The 19,383-nt window shown below is 42.9% G+C and overlaps 1 protein-coding gene across 1 annotated transcript; it reads right to left on the reverse strand.

The window, feature by feature from the left end:
• Positions 1–6,038: 6,038 nt before the first annotated feature.
• On the reverse strand, positions 6,039–7,340 carry LOC142523777 (uncharacterized). The gene has a single exon (XM_075627508.1). It carries the CDS (start codon positions 7,338–7,340, stop codon positions 6,039–6,041), a length of 1,302 nt encoding a protein of 433 aa, XP_075483623.1.
• Between the last annotated feature and the right edge of the window lie 12,043 nt (positions 7,341–19,383).

The following is a 19,383-nucleotide window of genomic DNA, read 5'->3' on the forward strand; positions in this document are numbered from 1 at the left end:
ACCGATAAGTAAAACTGACATGCCAGGACCTAATGCCTCCTGAGCCTAAAATAAAGTGTCGGGGCCTCGTATCTCCCGGGCTTATAGATAAGATGCCGGGCTCTCACACCACCCGGTTTGTAGATAAAATGCCGGGTTCTCATACCACCCGGTCTTGTAGATAAGATGCCGTGCTCTCACACCACCCGGGCTTGTAGATAAGATGTCGGGCTCTCACACCACCCAGGCTTGTAGTATTTTGTCGTTTGGTTTTCCTGGCAATTAATGCGATGTTATAATGACGCGTATCCTACTGAAAAGTTGTCAGAATCTGTACGTATTCCGAGCAGATGAATGATCATGACGCTTTGATTTACGCGCCCATCTTTTCAAATATCCCGCCTAATCATGCCGCTCAATTTTCGAGGCTGATCTTGTCCGTCCGATTCGTTTTAGATCAACGGTGCGGATCACTTATCTCCTCTATATATAGTGACTCCATAGTTTTTTTCAAAATCACCTTCAAAATCAACAAAGCGGCCAAACTCTTGCAAATTTTTTCTTCGAGCTCCCCGTCGCACAAACTTACTCCGGCGATCTTTGCTACCAGTTCTCTTCCACCGTCTTTACCTTGTAAGTGCTTCTTCCTTCCTCTACTTCCTTAACCATGTCAAACTCCACCTCCTCTACTTCCGGTAGAAATGCTAGGGGTCGGTCAGAAGATAATTCCCCGACTCCTTCCGAGCAATCTGCTCATATCCCTATAGGAATACCTATTTCCCGCTCCCGACCCCTCCAAAAACCCAAAGCTTCTTCTTCTCGACCCTCCGGCACCCAGGGCAAGGGAAAGGACAAGGTAACAGGGCCCTTGTGGTTTTCTACTGTGACCTCTACCCTTCGTCCGGGTAGCATAAAAGAGATTAGGTCCTTGGGGTCCATTCCTTCCACTTATGAAATAAAAATACCCGGGCCAAGTGATTACCCTGACACCCCTCCCCCTGGTTTCCAGACTTTTTTCCTGGAACAACTTAAAATTGGACTCCGATTCCCCATCCACCAATTTTCTGAAAGCACCGCCCGGTTCTATGGGCTTTCCATTAATCATCTTCACCCCAATGCCTTTAGGATAATGGCAGCCACTTTTGTTTTGTTCTGTATGAAGAACATTCCTATCAACTCTTCCACTTTTCATTATTTTTACTCCTGCAGATTTAATGACAGGGTTTTTTCTTTCATGGTCCGGATGCATTATCGGTTTTTGACTGACATCCCTTCTTCTCTGAAGGGATGGAAGACAAAATTTTTCTTTTTGCAACTTCCCACTCTTCCGGCCTGTGCCACAGGCTTTCTACCCTCAATGCCTCCTCAACCTGAACTCCCCTCTGACTTCAAACTTCTTCCTTCCTTCACTCATGCCCGGGATGCCCTGGAAAAGCAATCCTACTTGTCCTCGGTGCTGATCGGGGGGGGGGGGGGGGAGGGGGAAAATCTGGTTCATTATGGGATCAGGCCCCGGCCCGAAGACCCTGTGGACCAGATGATAGATGAGTTTGATTGACCCGGGTCGCCGGCTGGTACATTACTTTCCTTGTTCTATTTACCTTTTGTATGTTTTAATTCTCTATTATGCTGATTTGTGCTGCAGCCGAAGAAATGATTAAGGCAAATCTTCAGGAGGCCGCTGCCAAAAGGAAAGCCGAGCAGAAGAAAGCCCGGGCGGAGAAAATAGCTCGGGAGGCTCGGGAACAAACAGAGCACAGGGCCCGGGAAGAAGGCGAGGCTCGGGCGGCGACTGAGGCCCGGGAAGCCGAGGAACGCCGGGTTGATCCCGAGGCGATGGCTCGGGAGGAGACCACCTCTCATGCTGCTGAGGAGGACCCGGCTCCTCTTAACCATAGGAAGAGGAAGGCCGTCGCGGAGCCGGCTGCGGAGACGGAGACGGTGGTGGTGGATGACGAGGTTGAGGAGATCGCCCGATCTCCTCTTAGGATTGGTTCTTCTGCCGGTCTTCCTGGGGGAAGGCCCTGGATCCTCCCCAACATCTTTGGGGATGATATCAGCTCGGATCTTGTCAAAATGATCCGAAGCCTTCTGCGCCCTGATGAGGTGGCACACCTCCAGGAAGTTCATCCCAATATGCTGCTCTGCGAAGGACTGACTCGGACCTTCTCTGTAAGTTTATAGAATTACAGTTTTTTCCCTTTTATATTGCCTTTTCTGACCTTTTTTATGTTTTCAGGGCTTGCAGAGGCTCATGCATTCCTACGAGCGAGTGGCCCAAGCATCAAAGGGGGCCAATGCGCAGGCCACTTCTGCCCGTGAGATGCGTGCCAAACTTCAAGAGGAGGTGGGCCGCTTGAATGAGCTTCATGAGCACGTTCTGGCCCGGGAGAGGGTTGTTTGGCAGCAACAAATGGACTTGACCCGGGCAGAACTAGCTGAGGCCCGGGCAGAGGCGCATGCGGCCAGAGAAGAAGCAGAGTCCTCTGGGGTCCGAGCTGAGGACTTCCAGGCTGCTGTGACCCTCATAAAGAATGCCCAGGCCGAGCAAATGTCAAATTTTTTGAGGTCCCCGGAGTTTAAGAAGATGGTGGCTGATAAAGCTTTTCCATACTTCGAACAGGGCTTCAACAAGTGCCTGGAACAGTTTGAAGAGGCAGGTTTGGTCCCAGCCGACCGGGAGGACTTCCCAGATCCGGAGAAGGCGGCTGCATCCCTACCGGATGATGAAGAAATAAACAAGAAGCCAGACGGGAAAAATCCTTAGTTTTGTCTTGTTTTTTTTTCTTTTCTTTTTTTTTTTGGACTTCCGGGCACCTTGTAAATTTTTCCCATATTAATGAAAATATTTTGTCTTATCTTCCTTGCCTTTGGTATCTGTTAAAATATTTGCCAAGTGTCATAGAACCTCTACTCCTGATACCCTTGTAGATTTTAATCAAACTTTATCAAGCACTTTGAAATGTGAGGCTTGATCCATTAAACAACTGTCTTTAATAAATAGTTAAGATTCGTATCTCTCGATTTAATATAGGACCGGGGTGCGGATCCTTGAGTCAGGGTAGGGGTCCTTGGACTTTGTAGGTAACTAGGGTGCGGGTCCCTAGGCCAGTGTACGGGTCCCTGGACTTAGTAGATGACCGGGGTGCGGGTCTCCGGGACAAGGTACGGGTCCTTGGACTTTGTAGGTAACCAGGGTGCGGGTCCCTGGGCCAGGGTACGGGTCCTTGGACTTAGCATATGACCGGGGTGCGGGTCCCCGGGCCAAGGTACGGGTCCTTGGACTTTGTAGGTAACCAGGGTGCGGGTCCCTGGACTTAGTAGATGATCGGGGTGCGGGTCCCCGGGCCAAGGTACGGGTCATTGGACTTCGTAGGTAACCAGGGTACAGGTCCCTGGGCCAGGCTTAGGATATAACCGGGGTACGGGTCTTCCGGGCCAGGGTACGGGTCTCTGGACTTAGTAAATGACCAGGGTGCGGGTCCCTGGGCCACGGTACGGGTCCCTGGACTTTAGTAGACATTTCCTCGAAACAATTCCTTTATTTGATGAAAAAACAAAAGATACGTGCTTTTAAACATAATATTTTTTTAAATGAAAAGCATTCCATGGCCTCTTAAGAACATGTCCTTGAGAATTTTCGAGATAATAAGCTGCACCCGATCTGACTCTTCGAGCTATTTTGAAGGGTCCTTCCCACTTTGCTTCCAATTTCCCTACATCACCCACTGGTTTGACCTTCTTCATGACCAGGTCCCCTACTTGAAAATCTCGTGATCGAACATGGTTGTTGTAAGATTTCATCACCCGGCTGCGATAAGCTTCCATTCGAATGGCTGCCCGGTCTCTTCTTTCTTCAACTAAATCAAGTTCAATGGCCCGGGACTGATCATTGTTGCTTGGATATGATTCTATCCGAGTAGAAGGTTGCCCAATCTCCACAGGTAAGACTGCTTCTGAACCATACCGATATGCCCATAATACACTCGGTAGTTCTTCAACCCAATCTTTACCCTTTCCATGGAGCCGAGCTTTTAATTCTTGCACAATGATCCTATTAGTCACCTCAGTCTGGCCATTAGCTTGAGGGTATGCTACTGAGGTGAAGGACTGAAGAATCTTCATTTCTTGACAGCAGGAGGTGATTTTCTTTCCCTGAAATTGCCTTCCATTATCTGAAATTAATTTTCTCGGGATGCCATATCTGCAAACGATGTTTTTCCAAAGAAATTTCATGACTTCATCCTCAGTAATCTTGGCTAATGGCTCGGCCTCTACCCACTTGGAGAAATAATCCACACCCACAAGAAGGAACTTTTTCTGTGCCTGGGCTATGGAGAAGGGACCTACAATATCCAAACCCCATTGGTCAAAAGGGCATGATGCGGAGATTGGTTGCATAATAGCAGCTGGGCGATGGTGGAAATTAGAATGGTGTTGGCAACCTTGGCATTTTTTAACAAGTCGGGCAGCATCTTGATTCATTTGGGGCCACCAGAACCCGGCCAATATAACCTTCCGAGATAGAGCAGTCCCACCGAGGTGTTCACCACAGCATCCTTCGTGTATTTCCAGGAGGACATACTCTATTTCATCTTCTGATAAACACTTGAGTAATGGGCCTTGATATGATCGCCTGTACAAAACATTATTCAAAAAGACGAACCTGGGCGCTTTTTTTTTTTTTTTGCAGCCTGGACTCGATCTTCTGGGAGCTTGTTATGGACTATGTATTCAACGATAGGAGTCATCCATGAGCTTTTCTGGACCGGGGGTATTTCTTCATCAATAGAGAGCACCAGCCGGGTAAAGCAGAGAACTTCCCGGGTGCTTATATCTGACATGGAAGCAGCCAATTTGGCTAAGGTATCAGCTTCCGCATTTTCCTCCCTAGGAATTTGCTCGATACTCCAGTCGGTTAGAGACGCTGCCCGGGCAATGATGAGCCCTAAATATTTGAGCATTTTTTCATTCTTGGCCTCATATGTTCCCTTTATCTGTTGTGTAACCAACTGGGAGTCAGAATAAATAATGACCCGTGAAGCACTGACTTCCCGGGCAGCCTGCAATCCTGCCAAAATAGCCTCATACTCTGCTTCGTTATTGGTGACCCTGGAATCAATTCTCAAAGCCAGCTTGATTTTCTCTTCTGACGGGGAAATCAGGACCACTCCCACACCACATCTTGATAAATTTGATGCACCATTAATAAACACCCTCCAGACCTCTTCTTCTACTGGTTGAATCATTTCTATTAAAAAATCTATCAATGCCTGGGCTTTTATAGCAGCTCGGGGTTTGTATTCAATGTCATACTCCTCGAGTTTCACAGTCCATTTAACCATTCTTCCAGAGACCTCGGCATGGGTCATGATCCTCCCGAGTGGGCAATTAGTGAAGACCACAATGGGATGTGAGAGAAAATAAGGTCTCAACTTCCGAGCAGTCATTACCAGGGCCAATGCTATTTTTTCCAACTCACTGTATTTTAATTCTGCTCCTCGAAGGGCGTGACTGACATAATATATCGGTTTCTGATTGGCTCCTTCTTCCCGGACAAATACAGAGCTAACAACAAATTCAGTGGCGGAGAGGTAGACCCATAATTTTTCCCCGGGCTCGGGCTTGGCCAGAATAGGCAATTCAGCCAGATGTTTCTTTAAGTTTCGAAAAGCCTGTTCACATTTGTCGTCCCAGCCAAATTTTTGCGCTTTTCTCAATAATTGAAAGAATGGATAACTTCGGTGAGCAGATCGGGAAATGAAACGTGACAGAACAGCAATTCTCCCGGTTAATTTTTGCACATCTCGCACAGATTGGGGAGAAGGCATGTCCATTATTGCTTTGATTTTTTCGGGGTTGAATTCGATTCCCCTGTCAGTTACCAAAAAACCCAAAACTTTACCACTTCTGACCACGAACACACATTTTCCCGGGTTGAGCTTTATTCCGTACTGTTTCAAAGTGGTGAAAGTTTTAGCTAGATCATCAATAAAGTGGGAGACTTCCCGGGTCTTGATTAGAATGTCATCCACATACACCTCAATATTCCGACCTATTTACTTTTGGAAGACAAGATTCATCAGGCGTTGGTATGTAGCCCCTGCATTCTTCAATCCAAAAGGCATAACAACGTAGCAGAAGGTGCCCCCGGAGGTAATAAAACTGGCTTTATCTTGATCTTCCAGAGCTAAGGGGATTTGGTGATACCCCTGATATGCATCCAAAAAGCTTAATAACTCGCATCCAGAAGTGGAATCTACCAGATGATCAATCCGGGGGAGTGGATTGCAGTCTTTGGGACAGGCTTTATTCAGGTCCCTGAAATCAACACACATTCTCCATTTCCTAGTGGATTTTGGGACGAGGACCACATTTGATAGCCATGTAGGGAATTGAACTTCCCTGATATGCCCGGCCTTTAGCAATTCTCCCACTTGCTCTTCAAGTACTTTATCTTTTTCAGGGCCGAAATGCCTTTTCTTTTGCTTCACGGGCCGGGATCCTGGGAGGATATTCAATTTAAGTTCGGCCACTTGGGGCGAGATCCCGGCTAGTTCCTGTTGAGACCAGGCGAAAACACTAATGTTAGTTTTTAAACATTGCAAGAGATTTACCCGGGTGGACGTGCTGATCTCTCGGGCCACCCGGACGTGCTTCCCTGGCTCAATTTCCACCACTTCATGCTCTTCTTCAGCGACAAAATGCACCTCTCTCTCCTTGGCCCCTTCCTCTAGACATTCCTTCTCCTTCCCGTCCCTCCTTGCCTTCTTCTGGTCTACCCAGACGGTCTCCCCATAACACCTCCGAGAAGAGGGTTGATCTCCCTTGACTTCCCCGACCTGTCCTCGAACTGGAAATTTAATTTTCTGGTGATAAGTGGAGGCCACAGCTCTCATCTCATTCATAGCTGGCCTCCCCAATATGATATTATATGAGGACGGGACATCCACCGCGGTAAAAACAGTCATCACAGTCTTCCTCAAGTCTCCAGTGCCAAGGGTTAGGGGCAGGGTGATTTCCCCATCGGGGTACACAACATGACCAGCAAAGCCAAACAAGGCAGTCTCAACCGCCTCTAATTGATACTCATGTAAATCCATCTGGACCAATGCTTCCTTAAAGATGACATTGACAGAGCTGCCATTGTCAACGAATACCCTCAACACATCATAGTTAACCACTCGGGCCTGGATGACAAGAGCGTCATTGTGGGGTAGACTAACTCCTCTGAGGTCTTCTGGTCCAAAGCTTATGACTGGCTCGTCTCTTCTCCTCCAATCAACCTCCAAACACTCCCTCCTGCTCCTTACTTTCCGGGCCTGGTTGGAATCACCATCTGTGGACCCTCCCGAAATCATTTTTATTACTCCCCGGCTCGGGGAAGGGTCCTTCTTTTCTGTTTGTCTGCCTCTCTCTTCCCGAGAACTCGCCTCCTCCCTTCTGCTTCCGCTCGGGACGCTTGTTGACTTTTGAGGAATATTTGGTCCGGGATGTCTAGACAACCAGGGTGGCTGTCTAGACTTATCTCGAGGAGGATGGGATTCTGGCATAGAACGCCTAATGGATTCCTTCCTTAGGGTTCGGCATTAATTAGTGTTGTGAGAACACTCTTTATGAAGGGTGAAGTACCTTCTCGGTTCTAGTCTTGGTGCCCTCGCCACAGGACTGGGAAGCGGGGCCATATCCGAGCTGCATTCTTGAATCTCTCGGTCTCGGGCAATTCTCAAAGGTACGTGAGAGAAATGCCCCGGACCACTTTTCTTGGCAGTTCTTTCTTCAGGCCTGACAGCTCGGTCTCCTCTTGACCTCTTCAAAGCTTCTCTTTTCTGGTTTTGTGCTTCTTCCATATTAATGTATTTCTCTGCCCGGGACAAGAGATCTTCGAAGTTCCCGGGCAATTTCTTGGTTAGGGATCGGAAAAAATCCCCTTCCCATAGTCCTTCCATGAATGCGGTGGTTTTTGTCTCGGGTGTACAGGCTGGCACATCCAGGGCCACCCGGTTGAATCTTTTGATATATGCCCTCAGAGTTTCATCTTGTCCTTGCTTCACTTCGAACAAGCTGAAAGCAGTTTTCTTATACTTCTTGCTGCTGCTAAATTGATGCAAGAATACTTTTTGGAAATCTTCAAAGCAATGAATGCTTTGTGGCGCCAATCCTTCAAACCATCTTTGTGCAGAGTCGACCAGGGTGGTTCGGAACACTTTACACTTAATCTGGTCCCCATAACAATGCAACATGGCCATGTTTTCGAAGCGAGCAAGGTGCTCCTCAGGATCAGAACTCCCATCATAGTCCTTTATTTTGGCTGACTTGAAGTGCCTGGGTAGTGGTTCCCGGACAATGGTATCAGAGAATGGGCAACCTTTGACAACTTGAGCATTGCTTTTAGAACAAACATGTCCCTCCAATACTTTTACTTTTTTCCTCAACTCCTCTAATTCTTCCGCAACAGTGGGAGATTTAGAACATGCACTTGACTCCCTCTCCTCCTCCCTACTCTCTTCCTCCTGCGGCCGCTCATGTTGCTGCTCGGGATGACTGGAATGATGAGTGGCGGCCTTCACTGCCATGGCTGTCTTAACAGCCTCAGTGATAATTTTATTCAACTCCTCGGGAGTTAAATGAATGGTAGGCTGAGGACCATTAGGTGGGAGGCCACCTGCACCGGAAAGACGAGTGTTGTTCTCTTCTTGAACTCGAGAAGTGCCCTGATTGGCTCTTCTAGTATGTGCCATATCAACGCCTTAGAACTCACTTTCCCAGAGACGGCGCCAATGATGCAACCCGGGCTAAATGGATGAGTCGGGTCGGGTACTCAGCCGGATTTGCAATCAAGTTATTAAAAGGAAATATGAGTTGGACGTCTGGATTGAACTTCCTCCCTGAGAGATCCGAGAGATCTGCGAACAAGAAAATAACCACGTGAATGGGCGCCGGAGGGGTGTCCGGCATGACCACTCCGATGCTTAAGTCAGCAGGGTACTCAAGCAATAAAACCAATGTAGCCAAGTGATGGCTGTGAGATTGGTGCGGAGAGTGGGAATAAATGAGCAATAAATGAGAGTATTCAATATCTGAATAGAATATAAATGCAAGTAAAGAACCTGGTATTTATAGTAGAGGATGTAATGATGACCTCGTTCTTCGTGTGTGAGTATTAATTATAGTAGGGTGGCTGATTATACCCTATTGTTCTGACATGTGAAATCGCATAGTAGTCACGTCCAGCCTACTTGATTTTACCAACCACTTGCATTGATGTCAGAGATAGGTCGACTACATACATTCTGTTTATCGACGGCATTAAATGCGTCCCTCATATCGAGGTGGCCGAGTATAATGTTTCTCGGATAATTATATAAGAGCTCGGGCATTCCACGTCTCGGGGAAGTCATGTCCCGGGTGATCCAATGGCCCGGCCTATTGATTGACTGCCCACTTCATGATTTCTCTAAGTTGTATTCTCCTCGTCCCGGGCAGTTCTATGACTCAGGGCGTTAATCCAGATTGTCATGCTGCCGGCCCGAGAGCATTCCATCATGGCCCGGGCACCATCCATGGGTATGCTCCATGGCCCGGGTAATCCTAGGATCTATCCATGACCCGGGACATCCCGGAGTATCATCAATAAATTTTAAAATTCAGCAAACAGAAAATCCACTGGACCATATTTCATAAATCATGTTTTAGAAGATATTTTCTGAGGTGTCGTCGGTGCACCGAATTAAGGGAAAAGAAATCTCTACTGATTAATGGAAATATCTCTACTATCACTTGATCTTATGTCGGCCGATCTATTGATATGTTAATTAAAACAAATAATCATCAACGGCCGAATGCTTGAAAATTGTTGAACAACATTACTAAAAACCCAAATGAAAAATTCTATTTTCTCGTGTATTCCTAAGCATGTAATAATAAGTTGAATCATCAAACCTACCTTTCTATATGGTAATAGAAATGCAGAACCTGGAGTAGTCATTTGATCGGGGTTTTCGATTGTTTCCACTTTGTCGGCGCAGGTCCTGTGCAACCTCGAGCAATATACTAGTAACTGTTTGGCATACCATTTTTTTAATGTAAAAAACTTATTTTATATATGTTTGGGGCTAAATTTGGACATGCACAAACTTCAATTTTGAATTGATAGATAAAATTAAAGGAGTCCGTCAATATTTAAAAATGGTTTGAACAGTGACTTGCTGATGAGACGAGATCGTGGGAAAGTATTTCTCCAAGGCCATGTTGACTATGAAATTTTTGGGAATGACAAACACTGGCGATTTAGGGGGTTTTACGGAAGTACTGAAACCAATCTTTGAACTTTCTCATGGGATCTGCTCTGAAGGTTGACAGATCTTAACGGTTGTCTTGGCTAGTGGGGGGAGATTTCAACGAAATTTGTTTTGCTAGTGAAAAACTAGGGGAAATGCAAGACCTGCAATGGAAACACAGGCTTTTCAAGATGCTTTGAATGATTTCTCTCTACTAGCTAGATCTTCATTGCCAAGGAGAATTTGTTATGTGGGTTAACAGGAGAGCTCCGGACCAGCTTATTTTTGAACACTTGGACAGATTTTAAGGCACGATTGAATGGCTCCTGCTGTTTCTGACGGCGCGAGTTACCTCACTTGAGTTTTATCATTCCGATCATAGACCAGTACTTGTTTAGTTCAATATGTTGGACATAAATTTCGAGTGCACCCCCTTCCAAAATTTTAGATTTGAGGCGTGCTGGTTGACGGAGGAAGATTGCATGGAAGTAGTAAGAAAGAGTTGGGCAGAACAGAATTTGAATATTGGAATCTAGGAACGTATTGCAGAATGCACCTAGGCACTAAAAACTTGGGCAAGGAGCATATTACGAGTTATTCCACGACTGATCACGGAGAACAGAAGTTCACTTAATCAACTAAAAACCAGGGATAATTTGCATCTTGAGTCGAGGAGGATTTGGAAGTTGGAAGGCGAGATCGAAAAGCTTTGTACTAAAGAAAAATTTTATTGGAAGCAACGAAGTAGGACGAATTGGCTTCAATTTGGGGAGTGTAAAACTCAAGATTACGTAATACTAGAGCATCGATGAGAAAAATAAAAAATTATATCAAGGAACTACTATTATCTCGTGGTGATTACTGTGAAGAGCCTCAAGGTATGAAAGACATTGTTATGGATTATTTCTCTACTTTTTTTCCTCAAATACTGCTTCGCGAGAAGAGATCCAGTCAGTCACCGAATGCATCAATCCCTTTGTTATTGCACATATGAATTCCATACTAAATGATCCTTTCTCAGCCAAAGAAGTTAAGTGGGCCATGTTCAATATGAATCCTAACAAAGCCCAGAGTCCGCACTATTTTATCAAAAGTACTGGCATAGTACTGGTGCAACAATAACTGAAGCAGCTCTGAACTTTCTCAATGGTGGAGCCGAGTTTTCAAAGATAAATCGAAAGTCATACGGCCGATGATGATGAGGATTAATTATGGCCGATCAGTTTATGCAATGTGTGCTATAAAATAATAGAAAGGGCACTGACAAACAAGTTGGCAGAATTAATAGATGATTCTCAGTGTGCTTTTGTATCGGACAGATTGATCTCGGACAATATAATAGTGGCCTTTGAACTAACGCACTGGCTCCGAAATAAACGAGCTGGAAGAAAGGGATACGCAGTGCTCAAACTTGATATGAACAAAGCCTATGATCAAGTTCAATGGGGTTTTCGTGAAGTGGTTATGAAAAGAATGGGCTTCTCCGAAAATGGATTTTTTAAATGATGAAATGCATCACATCAGTATCTTACTCATTTGTGATCAATCAAGATATTGTCGGCAATTTGAAACCGAAGAAGGGAATACGCCAAGGAGATCCTCTATCGCATTTCCTATTTTTAGCTTGTGCGCATGTTGACATCATTCCAGCAGAGAGGGCGTATTCATGGTACAAAACTTTCCCCCCTCTATCCCCTCGATATCACATCTTTTCTTTGCATATGACATCATATTTTTCTTCAAAGCTACGACACAATACTGCAAAGAGGTACTCCGCGCTTAAAACTATATGAAAATGTGTCGGGACAAACGATAAAATTTGACAAATCTACCTTATCATTCAGCCCGAACACTAGTAGTGGGATTGTGGATGTGATAAAACCAAGCTCACATTACCCGTGAACTGTTGGATCTCAATTTTCTCGTGCTCAAACGCAGCGGAAGTTTTAAAATTTTTATTTTATTTTGACAATCAAAATATATTTGTTTTGGGCACTCTTATGGTTTATTATAATGAAACATACCTATGATGTTAGAATTTATACATTCGGTGAAAATTTTACAAGGCTCCAACTATTCTGGGGTTAGCGAAGATAGCTCTTGATAAATTCCCTACGAACTTTCTTCGAGTCTCCTTCTATCAAGTCCACGACCAGAAGATTTGTTGCTCTTTCAAATAGCACTAGAATATTTGAAAGAAGTTTAACGTTGAGATAAAAAATTTGAGAGAGGGCTCAAATCTCTTTTTCTTGAAAAGTGGCCAAAATAAAATTGGAGGAATTGTATATGTGATTATCGATCATCACCATGGGAATGAGTAGAGGCTAGGTTAACTTCTTTTTTTTTCTTTTATTTCCGTAAAAACAAGAGCCTTAACCTAAATTCCATAATTAACATTAATGAGATTTATTAATTAATTGGGCTAGTCCAACTAGTTTAATTAATTAATCAAAGTTCATTAATAGTTTTAATTATTTTGTATGTTGGACTTGTACTCCTACAAGCCCATTAAACATATTCCCACTATATTTAATTTAATATTTAATAAACTCAACTTTTGAGTTTAATAAATTAAATCAATTATAAATTCAACATTTGAATTTAATATTTAAATTATCAATTCAACTCCTTGAATTTATCACCTCCAAAATATAATATTTAATAAACCCAACTTTTGAGTTTAATAAATTAAATTCTCAAATTCTATAAATTCAACTCCTTGAATTTATTCTCTCCAAATTTTATAAATTCATAAATTCAACTTCTTGAATTTACTATCTTATAAATTCAACTCCTTAAATTTATTTTCTCAAAATTTAATCATCATATAAAATCAACTCCTTGAATTTATTCTCTCGACGGGAACAAATGATCCAGGACTTGTGTGACCCTCAATGGTTCAGGGATACAGCTAGCCGTGGATTCACAACTCTTTGTGATTCAGAATAACATTTATTCTTATTCGGGCCAACCTAGTTAGCCCCATTCTTTTCATCAACACCTTGATCAAGAATGTCATAACTCATTTCTGATCGCACCCATCGGATCATGGTAAGAGCGTCTAGTAGCATCGCCCCATGATCCCCTAGGTATCACTGATAGTGCCTGCAAGAACCAGTCGATTATGATTAACGCACAGTCCCTTCATCTCATATATCTCGATCGAATCTGCAACCATTGGTTCATCGAGGGTTGCATAATAATTGATAACTATGTGACACATATAAATAGTGGCATCATATGTACTATTGGAGAACTCGTTCTCTAACGTACATCTCATACTCTGGCCAGAGATTCCACGCACTATTATTTCATCAGATCACATAGTATATCCACACCCATAGGTGAACGGTGAATCCCCGACTACAATGCACTGTGATGCAAACATGGTTGGTCAAGCACCCAAGAAGGCAAGTATAATGCCCGAGAATTTGATTATTGTAATCTGAGATGATTTATTGATTATGAACTGATGTGATTATAGTCGGGCCATTCCGAGACCAGACTGGGCAAAGCATATGAAAAGTACAATGTTTGGACAGAACTATTGGTGCCCGAGCGGTAGTTTTCGACCGCCCGAGCGCTAGTGTTCAATAAGATTATGTTACGGACAGAAGGTTCGGCGCCCGGGCGGTAGTTTTTGACCGCCCGAGCGCCAGTGCGTGATAAGAAAATGTTCAGGTAGAACATGCCGTGCCCGAGCGGTAATTCTCGACCGCCTGAGCGCCGCCTGAAAGTTGTGAAAAATGATGACACGTATCTTTACATGCAATTGGATATATATATATATATATATACATACATACAAATCCCTCAGAATTATCAGATGGAATCGAGAAAAGCTACGAGGGAAGCTTCAGAAATCCTTACGCCTTTATATTTCAATCTGTCCGTTCGATTTTGAATCCGAGTACACTACCGAGTTCCTAACGACGACAGCTACAACAGGACGTAAGTTTTATTGAATTCTGATATCGTTTGAGATGATGATATTGGGGAAATGGTTATTTGACTGATATATTGTGTTCTGGGTATACTGATCGGTATATAATTGAAGTCAGATCGAAGAACGGACTGTTTATGTAATTGTTATGATTTTCGGAAGTGATATGATTGAGATTGTGCAGATTTGATGTTATGACTTGTTATTATTGAAGATTATGATTCGTATTGATATCGATTATGAGTTGTGGTATTATATTTGTGATGTTGAGATTGACGAGGCTATCAAGACTGTATTGTTATGCCGTCGAAACATCAGTAGATTGATTGTGATCAGATTCAGTGTAACGCCCCATATTCGACGACTGTCCTCACTGTATCAAGACGGGTCTTTTCAGCGTGCTTATGTCCTCACTCACACGCACCCTGGGAAACTTCTCAGGAGGTCACCCATCCCAAAATTGCCCCAAGTCAAGCACGCTTAACTTTGGAGTTCTTATGTGATGAGCTACCGAAAAGAAGATGCACCTCGTGATATGAGTAGTACAAATCAAATCTTTTAAGCCCTCTTCAACTGTACAGTCCATTACATTGAACAGTCTCGGAATCGCTCTCATTCCCGTGTGGGTCGGTTCATTCATGTACCCTCCACCTAGAAGCCTGCCAGGAGCCGCTCATTGTCCGTGCAACTGATGGAAACGGCGATCACCCCCCGCCCTCTTCGGCCCCGGGCCTCACATTCAGTATTGATTGAGATTGTATCATGATATCGTTGATATGGATCAGATTATGTTTGACTTGAGTATTGATCAGAACAGGTTTTGAATTGAGTTATACATTGATACAGTGTATTGATATTGTCATTGCCAGATTGATATTGACAGGCAGTGAGTTCGAGACTTCGACAGAGTCAGAGTGACAGAAAGGAAGGTATAAATTTATGTTGATGCGGGATTGCACAACTCTAGTTCGATTCGACTTGAGTTTTCCAAAATCACATACTTCATCTTATTGCATTGATTAATTGCAATTGATGTGATTGTTATTTTTGGTATATTGATTTATGCATTGAGTCATGGGCTGATACGCCTAGTCGTAGACGATTGATCTCGTGACAGAGGTACCCGATAGTGATGGAATCGTCACTGGGCCATTGCACATTGTCATAGAGGTTTGGCCGATATGCCAGGGCTGATGTGCCTAGTCTGTGGCTGATTCGCCAAGACACCGGACGTTTGGTTATATCGAAGTGGATAGAATTGGAGTTTCTTCTATTACTGATGTTCGATATGGAAAGAGCCAAAGTCCGTGAATAAGAACGTGCCACCACCCCGATCGGGAGTGTAGGTGGGTGTATGTTCTTATTCAGATCAGGATCCCTAGACTAGAAAGAGTCGAGTCAGAGTCTAAGAATCACGGAGTGTGATTCGGAGGTTGTATTGATTCATGTTATTCAGAGTTTGTATTGATTCATGTTTCTGATTGGGATACATGTTATGACTATCTGTTTCATGATTGTATATTTGTTTATATGACATGCATGTATACATGATTTTTACTGGGAATGTAATTCTCATCGGAGTTATCCGGCTGTTGTCTTGTTTGTATGTGTGCTTGAAAACAGGTGGGACAGGATCAGGATCAGGAAGAGGATGAGAGATTATAGTTAGCGTGGAGATCCGGGCCCAGAAGCAGAATAGGATTCAGCACTGGATGTATAGTTGTTGAACCTAGTTGAGATAGAGGCATGTAGTACATAACTTGTATTTTGATATTGACATGTATATCAGATAGATTACTGTTACGTTTCCGCATTTATAATTTAAAAAAAAAATATTTAGTCCCACTTTTCTTAATTGTTATATTTGACATTAATAATGATTAAGACATGAATTAGCGTCTGGGTCCCCACAGCAAAGGAGTCGTTGGAGTTGCCCGAAGGACCTATAACAAGTGGACGTGGCAAGAAGTTTAAAGAAGCACTTCAAGGATTCATGGTGAGCTACCAAGGAAGTCATCAAAATTGGGTGTCTAAGTTAGAGGAGCTTGAGGAACATGGACACAATGATGGAAGTGTTTGGAATGTAATTCAAGTGCTAAATAACCATGAGGACAGCAGCACGCGCACACCCGCGACCGCGCACACCCGCGCCATAAGCAGCGTAGCCGCGCGCGCGCATGCGCGCCTGAACCGGCGCGACCGCGCGCTCCGCGCGCGCCATCGCGCGTGAATCGGCGCTGCAGCGCGCCCCGGGCTGGTGCAAGGCAGAATGCCGCGCTCCATCACACGAGAAGTCGCGCCACCGCGTGCACTGCCGTGTCAAACTTGCTAGACAACTTTTGTTATGACTTTTTACACTACTTTTTCATGTTTTATTGATTATATATGCATTCTATCAGACCATGAACGAAATAATTCAGAGATATAAGAAATTTCTTGAGGTTTCTCTCAATATTCAAGGCTATTTTAGCTTGGTTCTTCACAAAATCAAACTTATCAAAGATTGCATCTTTGTGGCATTTGTAAATTATTTTCGCACGGATTGTCAAAACAATTTCTTTGAAGGTTCGTATGAAATTCGATTGTTATTATCGTTGATATTTGTTGCTAAGTGTTAATCGCTTAGAGGTGAATATCACAAATCGTTGCTTGTTTCAAAAGATCGGGACAACATAATCGATCCTTGTTCGTTATTGAATTGAGGGCGCGATTCTAATTAATCGTGTTTGCTTCTCATTCCTACGAGGATTCGTATCATTTGGTATTAGAGCTTTTGGTTCTCTTTGATTCAAGTAAGTTATCGTTGCTATTTTCAGATCTGTTTAAAATTTCGTTCGGTTCTCAGATCTGTGTTATCCTTTCGTTGCTATTTTCAGATCTGTCTAAAATTTCGTTCTGTTCTCAGATCTGTGTTTTCCTTTCGTTTTTATTTTCAGATCTTTCTAAAATTTTGTTCTGTTATCAGATCTGTGTTATACTTTCGTTTCTGTTTTCAGATCCGTGTTATCCTTTGTATTGTTGTAAGATCTGCGTTATTCTAGCGTTCTTTGTTTTGTGCAGTCCAAGTGAGATAGTTGCGAGTGTCCACGAGTTGAATCTTGTTAGTTTGATATACAAGTACAAAGCTTGAGCACATCTTAGAGAGAACTATCAAATTCGAGTGAAAACACTTGAGTGCGAGGGTTATTTCTTTGGAGTGACCAGTGAGTATTTTGTAGTGAGGAAAAAAAAGAAAAAAAAAAGAGAGTCGAGTGAATTTTCATTGGAGTGACCAGTGAGGATTCGTGGTGAGAAAATTTATTTTTTATTATATTCTACTAACCTTTTCTTGCAGGTATAATGGTTGACGATCGTCAATTTCAAAAAATGTTGAGAGGGTTGAATAGAATTTGGGAGAAGGAGTTTAAGCCTCTACGTGAGAGGTATAGGCGGAGTGAAGGAGAGGAGAGGTATGATAGGCAAGATGATGGGAATAGATGAGGTAGTAGATTTGGTGGGGATAGAGCTTTGCACGTGGATCATGGTGATGATAGGAGATGTGAGGAGAATAGAAGAGTGGGCAGAAGAAGTGAACGTGATGTGGGTAGGGAGTCATTGACACCCAATTGGCGGACGAGCTTGGAAGAGGAAATTATTGATAGGCCAATGAAGGAGTCGAGACGTGAAGCTACCAAATATGAATATCAAGGTACAAGTAAATACTCAAATTCAAGCACTTTTGATATTATATGTTGTTGGTGCTTAAAATTTGGGCATGATACTAGCCAATGTCAACATAAGGAGCTGACAGTAGTAGAGTCGTCGGTTGAACTTAAATCTCAAGTGGAGGTTGAGATTGTTCGAGAATTTGAACATGAAGTTGAGGTTGTAGAAGAACCTGAATTTGAGGTTGTGGTTGAGAAAGTTGTTGATGATAATATTCCACTAGTTGATGAGTCGAATGATGTTAAATTGTGTACAGTGGAAAGTGAATCATTGAGTGGTAAAGAAATGTGTGATTTGTCTATTAAGGAGGAGGAGAGTAGGCAAGAAGAAACTTTGTTGCTAAAAACATTTGAAGAGAAACATATTTCTTTTGCTCAATTGAAACGAAAAGAAATTATTGATGATCAATTGAAATATATTGAAAAGAGTGAAAAAAAATTTGATATGGTCGAAAAAATGAGTGAACAAAAGAGTGAGATGACCATAGAAAAAAAAAGAAGAGAATGATGAAATCAGAGAAAAAGAAAAAGAAAAAGAGGCGAAAGCAAAAGAAAAGAAAAATAATTTGAAGACACAAAACAGTGAGGTTGAGAGTTGCTTATTCTTGCATAAACCCTTTCATGTACCTTTGTACAAAGTGGTTTATTCTCATTGTGATGATATAGCCGGTTCAATCCCGAGCATTATTATTTCTCCTTTGCAGGATTTCGATGAAGACATGATGAGGAGACGAGCAAATGAGAAAGGTGTAAAAATGCAATGGGATGATCCATTTGATGTTGAGAACACTCACCGTGAGGTAAGGTTAGTTGCCAACGCAACAACCATGAGGTATGACTTTCGTCCTTATCTTACTTCGTTGTTGTGTTGTATTCAAGCATTTGGTGAGAGAGTTGACAGTGGGATGTCTAAAGGGTCTAACTGTGAATTAACCTTTGTGCCTAGAAGTCAAAGATTTGAGAATGATGACATATTGAATAGATCAAATTTAAATGTTAGTGATTGTGATTTTTCAAGAGTTGTCAAATTGATGAGTTTTAGTCATGACAATGAATTGTATGCATTATGTTCAAATCTTTGGGTTGAGTTAAATGTTTACATGGGTAGTACATCTAGTTTTGGCTAGATTCTTATATCGTGCATGAACTATGTCTTATTCCTAGTTAGCTATGGTCGTACACGTGTATGGATTTCACTTGTGTGTTAACTAGGTCTAAGAAGGGGAGAAATATTATTTTTGTGATACTTAATGGTATTTTATCATTTGGTGTCATTTATTATTTGGTATATGGTAAAGTGATGAGTTTATAGGAAAGGCAATGGTGATGTTGGGAATTCTAGTGCTGAAGGAGCGAGCAAACAATAGCACCCACAAACTTGAGTTTAAAGGTAAGCATGTTGATAATTTAATCATTTTTATTACTAACTTGCTTCGTTTTTTTTTTTTTTGCGTAGGTGGACAAGATTTGAGGACAA

Source organism: Primulina tabacum, chromosome 14 (genome assembly GCF_025594145.1).
Source record: "Primulina tabacum isolate GXHZ01 chromosome 14, ASM2559414v2, whole genome shotgun sequence".
Classification (NCBI taxonomy): Eukaryota; Viridiplantae; Streptophyta; class Magnoliopsida; order Lamiales; family Gesneriaceae; genus Primulina; species Primulina tabacum.

Excerpts from the sequence above, each read along its gene's own strand:
- LOC142523777 (XM_075627508.1), bottom strand. The coding sequence starts at position 7,340 with ATGATTTCGGGAGGGTCCACAGATGGTGATTCCAACCAGGCCCGGAAA.